At 31.4% G+C, this 7,945-nt stretch overlaps 1 protein-coding gene and 1 long non-coding RNA gene across 2 annotated transcripts; both read left to right on the top strand.

Moving 5' to 3' along the window:
• Positions 1-3: 3 nt before the first annotated feature.
• On the top strand, positions 4-4,324 carry LOC107467996 (ABC transporter G family member 21; the record flags this gene model as incomplete). Its single annotated transcript, XM_016087234.3, has 5 exons — positions 4-156; positions 429-1,236; positions 2,706-2,873; positions 3,053-3,231; positions 3,472-4,324. Coding segments are annotated over 5 exons (1,959 nt in total), but the record flags the coding sequence as incomplete, so codon positions are not given.
• Positions 4,325-5,545: 1,221 nt separating this feature from the next.
• Positions 5,546-6,368, top strand: LOC107467999 (uncharacterized). Its single transcript, XR_001587937.3, has 2 exons — positions 5,546-5,821; positions 6,080-6,368. It is a non-coding gene; the product is annotated as an uncharacterized LOC107467999 (long non-coding RNA).
• Positions 6,369-7,945: the final 1,577 nt, after the last annotated feature.

Here is a 7,945-nt window from a genome sequence, read left to right as displayed (position 1 = left end):
AACAAAGTTATACCAAGTTTGGATAATAATAATAATAATAATAATAACAATGATGCCATTCATGATGAACACCATCAACCAACAACAACAGCAGCAGCAGCAACAGCAACAAGATTTTCTATTCTTCAACAATCTTTGCGTCCTATTACTCTAAAAGTACTCATCAATTAATCTCCCTCTCTCATTTTCTCACATTTATATTATATATACATCTGTAACACTTGGACTAGTTTATTTTATTTACTCACATAATAATAACATCTCATACTACTAAAAAGTTTATGAAACCAACTTTTGAAAAAGAAAAGAATCGTTTCTATATAAAATTAATCAAAACTACGACTACGATCATCATTATTAATCAATGATAGAAGAAATTGTGTTCATCACGCTACTAAGATTTTTGTGTTCTTGTGTGTGCAACATAGTTTGAGGACGTATCATACAGCATAAGCTTCCCAAGGAAAAAGAAGAATGGCTGCTTCATGCATCAAGAGCCAAAGCACAGAAGGAAAATACTCAGCGGCGTCACCGGCGTCGCTCGTCCCGGGGAGCTAACGGCAATGCTGGGGCCGTCCGGGAGCGGCAAGACAACTCTCTTGACCGCGCTCGCCGGTCGCCTCGTCGGAAAGGTTTCCGGCTCCATAACTTACAACGGCCGCCACGACACCGCCGCCGTGAAGCGCAAGATAGGCTTCGTCTCCCAAGACGACGTACTCTACCCTCACCTGACCGTCCAAGAAACCCTAAATTACGCCGCCATGCTGAGGCTCCCGAAGACGCTCACCAAGGAAGAGAAGCTTCAGCATGCAGACGCGATTATCGCGGAACTCGGCCTCACGCGGTGCCGGAACAGTCCCGTCGGCGGCGGAGTGTCGATTATCCGGGGAATCTCCGGAGGAGAGAGGAAAAGAGTGAGTATAGGTCTTGAGATGCTGATAAACCCTAGTTTGTTGTTTCTCGACGAGCCTACGTCCGGGCTGGACTCCACGACGGCTCAGCTGATCGTGTCGGTGGTGCGAGGGCTCGCCCGCGGCGGCCGGACGGTGGTGACGACGATTCACCAGCCGTCGAGCCGGCTTTACAGGATGTTTGATAAGGTGGTGGTGCTTAGTGACGGGCACCCGATTTATTCCGGTCAATCGGGTCGGGTCATGGAGTATCTTGAATCCATCGGGTATGCGCCAGCTTTCAACTTCGTCAACCCTGCTGATTTCCTTCTTGACCTTGCAAATGGTGAGTATAGTGATGATTTGATTTTGACCTTAGTTAGCTTGATTATTGGGTCTATATTCATTAATTATTCAATTAATTCAAGTATCGCGATGATGATGATTACGACCATGTGATATATATATAACATCTTGGATTTTTTTGTGGGATTTTGTGGTGAGATGCCAGTTTCTCAAATTAGATTTGACCTGTTTCGACTTATACATGCACTCTCATGCATTATATTAATTAAGGATTTATTTTATAAAAAATATTAGAAAATCATTAAAATTTATTATTTTTAACTATCAATTAACTATCAATATTTAAAAGTATGGAATAAAATATATCATTAAATTACTAAATTAAAAAAACTACAATAAAAAAAATTAAATTGATAATTATGTAATAACAGAAAATATAAATTTTGATGGTTGTTAGTATTTCTCTTATTTTATTTGCTTAGATATGGTTTCTATATAAAAGTAATAAGTATATGGATCTGGCGATTTTAAGTTAGATAATATTGAAAGAGATAGTGATTGACACTTGTGACTTGTGGTCATTAACTATCAGGTGAAGGTTCATTTTCAAAGATTTTAAATAATGGTGGTGAGATAGGATTTAAGGTCTTCTCTGAAGCTAGCTAGCGAAACTTGTTTGAAACATAGATAGCAATAGCTAATAACGAATAATGGGTCATTAGGAGCAGTAATTTGATTAGACATAATACCGAAATGGGGTCAATTTTTCACGACATGTGAGCTTTTTCTTCTGTTGGTAGATAGAGATCAACACAAGAAAAACTTTATGTTGTAAAAGGAGTTTGAAATGGTCCGAATCTCATGATGGCTAGATAAAGTTTTGTGAAAGATAGATAGATATCTGTGTGTATGTGTGTCCATGTTTGTTTAAAAAAGAAATTACTTAGCCTATTAGCTGCTTTGTATTTATTAATTACATTTGATTTTCCCAGAGATTAGCTTGTCTCCAAATCCAACCATAAGTTCTTTGGCATAAGAAAATTATATAGAAGAATGTCTTTCTCTTTTTCTTTTTTTCCTCTTCAATCAAATTAAAGGTGCATATTTTTATTCTTTCTATTTTTTATTCAGTGACATTACTTTTTGCTCTCTTCTTTTGTGCTGTGCTAGGGGTACTTATTCTTATTTTGAAAGCAGAATCTTTTTTATTGGGAGAGGAATTTTCCTTCTCAAAAACATAGCCATCAAGCCACATGAACAATTAAGTCCCTACCCAGTGTGGCACTACTAGCCATTATAGGACTACTAAAAAAAGTTCATTTGATTTTTAAATTATGATGAGAAATTGAATTCAATTTCTTAGAATTAAATGCAGAGCATATTTGAAGCACAAATTCTATGATGGTGGAAACATCTTGAAGCATTGTACTATTAATTTCTATTACTTTTGATCATATGCCACAAAAGTCAATAGTGTCCATCCATTAATCTTTTACACTCTGCTTGCAGGCATAGTTGCTGATGTCAAACATGAGGATAATGCTGAACATCACGAGGATCAAGCATCAATCAAACAGTCCCTAATTTCATCCTACAAGAAGAACTTGTATCCTGCTCTTAAAGAAGAGATTCAACGAAATAATATTGACTCAGTAATATCATCAGGAACACCAAGAAGTAAGTCAAAATTTCATGCTCTCTTTGAATTCTTTTTCCTTTATTACTCGCTTCGTCCAATAATAAGTGTTAGATGACAAATATGTACAGTTTTGTCGGTCCAGCACTTATTATTCGACGGGGTTATACTAATGTATAAACACCATGGTTAAATTATATCATCAATCATTCTTGGGTAGGTTCTGATAATCAATGGAACACAACATGGTGGGAGCAATTGAAGGTGTTACTTAAGAGGGGTTTACAAGAGAGAAGGCATGAATCCTTTTCTGGCCTTCGAATCTTCCAAGTTTTGTCTGTGTCCATTCTCTCAGGGCTTCTTTGGTGGCACTGTGATCACTCACACATACAAGATCAGGTATTATATAAAACCATGTTCTGTTTTTTCTCCTTTTTATGTGACAACTCAAAGTTGAGAGTAATGAAATTGCAGATTCATGCAGTTACATTTTTTTCCTCTCAGATGTTAAAAGTTTTTTAAACTAATAAACTGATTGCAAGAATTACCAACTAAAATGTTATTTGATGCAGACAAATTTTAAGACTTGTAAAAATTAAATTTTCTTAGTACTTATAACAAGGTTGCATTCTTTGACAGGTTGGACTCCTTTTCTTCTTCTCAATTTTCTGGGGATTCTTCCCTCTCTTCAATGCTATCTTTGCATTTCCTCTGGAGAGGCCAATGCTTGTGAAAGAAAGATCATCAGGAATGTACCATCTGTCCTCATACTACGTGGCACGAATGCTCGGAGACTTGCCAATGGAGCTTGTCCTCCCTACAATCTTTGTAAGCATCAGCTACTGGATGGGAGGACTAAAGCCTTCAGTAGTGACATTTGTGCTGACCCTCTTGATCATGCTTTTCAATGTCCTTGTATCCCAAGGAATAGGCCTAGCACTCGGCGCAATCCTCATGGATGTGAAGCAAGCCACGACTCTAGCCTCAGTGACCATGCTGGTGTTTCTCTTGGCCGGCGGCTACTACATTCAACATATGCCCCCCTTCATAGAATGGTTGAAGTATGTCTCCTTCAGTCACTACTGCTATAAGCTCCTTGTAGGAGTTCAGTATCCAGAAAATGATGTGTATGATTGTGGACATGGCTTGCTTTGTAGAGTAAGAGACTTTCCTGCTATAAAGTGTTTGGGGATTGAAAATTTGTGGGAAGATGTTGCAACATTGACTCTGATGTTAATTGGATACAGAGTTGTCGCATATTTAGCTTTGAGGATGGGGCAGCCTCACTGACTAACAATAAGGACTTTGAATTGTTATGAACAGATTTAGAGTTTGGTTTTTGTTTGAATTTCCCACCTTATGTAAAACTGGTGGGAATTCATTCAAATTGTAAGCAGAATATTTTAATGCCTTTTTGTGATTATTAATTATTTGACATGAAATGAAGCAATCAGAATTGGTAGAGAAACTTGTGTCCAAAGTTTTTTTTCATCATCTAGTAAGAGGACAATGGTCTATTTTGCTGGCACAAAAAAGGTGGTTTTGGATCTTCCTATGCATGTGATTATTGTTGGATTTTGGAAACTTAGTTTTATCAAGTAAATGCATATAATTCTGTCAGCATTTGTGTTTTGTCTTGTCTATTTGTCAAACCAGGACAAGATTGAAAAAAAAATAAAATAAAATAAATTTCCCATTCTTTTTGTTATTTCTGCACTAAAATGGATTCATTCAAAGATGTTATGTTTGGCATGAAGATATCTGTTATATTAGTTGTAATTTGTAAATATCTGTATTATTATATTCCTATGCTGTTCTCACTGAATTTAATACAGAGCATTCTCCTTGTCAAGAATATATATGGGACCAGTTTGATGAAATCTAGCATACACGCTGAAGTAATTTTCTACATGGAAAAAATTGTAATTACAGTATAGTATTACTTCAGTGTTTATGTAAAACGAGCTGTTACATCAATTTAAAATCTGGATACTCAAGAATTTTGTTGTTTTTAAACATTATTTTAAATGGTTGTTCTGGAGACTTAAACATGGTCCCTTCAAGTTATAGTTCTTACCATTTCTTTAACTACTAAACTATAAATCTTTTTGCTTTTAAAGTGTCATATAAAAACAATAAAAAGCTAGCCAACAAATTGGGGGGCTAATACATTTTAAGAGGTTTATAATTCATAAAATTTTAGCCCATGCTAATCACTAGTCAACTGAAGGTCATCTCACCTACCAAACAGAAAAAAGGGTTTTACATTAAACAATTAAAGTTAAATGCACATCAATTATATTTTTCTTTAGGTTCTTGGATAATGACATGCATATATGCATGATGAGATATCTCTGTCCTTGCCTTTACCAAAAGATTGTTTTAGTTGTTACCAACCAAAGAAAAAGAAAGGCCTAATTAATGAAACAAGAAGAAGGGATTGAGATTAATGCATGTGCATGTCTAAGCAGTTCAATCCCTACCACATGGTAGAATATGAATAATGATCCAATTTGCAATAATAATAACAATAATAATAATAATAATAATAATAATAATAATAATAGTAATATAATATCTTCGAAATATGCCTTTTGTGAAGCTAGCTAAGCATCAGATGCTGCGTACATACAACAATAATGAACTTATCCGTAATATGACGCTTCAATTTTATTCTCTACTACAGTAGTAACAAATTGGTGTAAAAATATGCTCTAATTAATCTCATCACCTATAAATGGATGTACCTAGTATAGTAGAAAATACATAGCAGTGATCCAACTAAGGTGAGAAATTCTTTTCTTATAGTGTGAAAATGGCACAAGCACAACCATCATCAATCAAAATCGAGAAACCATCATCAGGGCCTGTCAAGAAAGTAGAGCATGTAGCCAAAGCCAGTGCCACCGCTCCCAAAGCTCCGGTCTCCATTAAGCCACCTCCAAAGAAAGTTAATGAAAAGTCTCAAAATAAGAAGAATAATTCTAAGGTACACATAGATAATAGTAATACAAATAACATTCTTCTGATCTCTTTGTTGGAATATATTAAAATTTATTAGAATTATTTATCATAAGAGATTACGTTTTTATTATTTTGATTTTTTTGGTACCTATAAATATTTGTGTATATTATATTATTGTACACAACTTCAATACACACAATTTTTTTCTACTTCTCTTTCTTATCTTTCAAATTGTGCCAACAGAGATAAAATAATATATAATTTTTTGATGGTGTATTTCAGGGGCAACAAGCAGGAAATAAAGGAGGACAAAATAAGTGATAATGAATGAGAGAAATGTATATGATGAGTTTATATAAAGAATATAATAGTAGCAAGCTACTTGGTTGTTATTATGTGAAGAGTCCATTAATAAGGTCATAGGGATACTATGATATATGGTGCTCTTCCATGAAGTTTATCTGTATGTAGTTCTATGTATACTATGACACCAACTTCAGTTTGCTTTATATCCATGTATGTTTATGTTCCTGCAGGCGTGGCCTAATAAATAAAAGATACTTATTTTATATATGTTGACTAGAGATGTGAATCTGAATATTGTTACCTTACATATCTTTCATATGAACCTATAATTCAATTATATTTCGAGAAGAAGAGTTGCCTCCTTTATGCGTAATAACGAAATGGATAAGGTATGTTAGAAGGGCACCACTTTTTTTTTTAATTATTTATTTAGCCACAGTTAAAAAATATACTTTAAAAACATAAATTAATAATAAAAATATAAATTATGAATAAATTAAAGATCTAAGAGAAGAAATAATTATATTCTCTCATTTGAAATATGCTAAAATGACACTTCCTTCCTTCTATTTATAAAAAATATATTTTTTTCTTTTATAACTTTTAAAAAATCTCTTTTTTAACCCATTTTATTTTTTTTGTGTTAACAAATGTTAACTTTATCTATTTTTTTTTAAAAATTATTTTAAAATTTTTTTATTTAATGCTAAAATAATATATATTGATATAAAAAAATTAATAGTAAAATATAAAAATAATTTTAACAAAAATTTTGGTAAAATCACAATTTAATTAATAAAAAATTATTGAAGGGTATCTTAAAAAAATAAATTAATTATTAAATTTTTTAAAAATATTTTGATAAAAATACAATTTAATTAATAAAAAAATAATTCATTAAAGGATATTTTGGTAAACAAAATTTAATAACAAAAAAAATAAAATTTGTGTTAAAGGGCATATTTGTAAAAAATAATTTATTTTTTCTTGAAAAATAGATAAAGTTAATATTAGTTAACACAAAACATTTAAAATAGATTAAAGAAGATATTTTTTTAAAAGTTTTAATGTACATTTTACAAATAGAGAAAAAGAGAATGTTATTTTAACATCTCTCGGGAGAGGGGAGTAAAATTTTCTCTTAAATTAATGAACTAATATTAATTCAAACAACGCTAAATTTCTTAAATCAATATAACATAAATTTTTCAAAATTTGAATTTTACAATACATTTTGTTCAAAGAATTTAAAAATAAAAAAAATTATTAGACTAAAAAGATAATTAGCAATAAGAATTGGTAGATTAAAATTAAATATAAATTTTTAAACATAGAAAAATAATTATTAAAAGAATACTAAAAATTATAAATAAAAATTCAACTCGTACAAAATTATTAAATTCATAAAATGAAAAAAAAAGTATCAAAATGATAATATAATGAAATGGAAGCAAAAAATAATATTATAAAATTTATAAAAAATAATAAAAATAAAATAATTCTTTAATAATTTTTTATTAAAATTTAAGTTTTAAACAAATAAAAAAATTAGTATCAGAATCAAATTATCAATTTCAAAAATATAATACACTTTTTAATAAAGATAATACTTTTAATTTATGTCGCGTGTCAAAAATGTAATACTACATGACAATTTATTCAACAAACGAGATCAAATATCTTTATTTAAAGATATTTTCTGAGTTTCCGTCATGCTACAATTGTCCTATCTAATACATATATATACGTAAACACTAGTAAATAAAATTTTTTTTTCATAAAATAAAAAAATTATTTTCAAAAAAATTATTCAAACTTTAATTCTCTAAATTTTTTTTGGGT

This window comes from Arachis duranensis, chromosome 9 (assembly GCF_000817695.3).
Source record: "Arachis duranensis cultivar V14167 chromosome 9, aradu.V14167.gnm2.J7QH, whole genome shotgun sequence".
NCBI classification, from domain to species: Eukaryota; Viridiplantae; Streptophyta; class Magnoliopsida; order Fabales; family Fabaceae; genus Arachis; species Arachis duranensis.
This window is presented reverse-complemented; position numbering and strand designations above follow the sequence as displayed.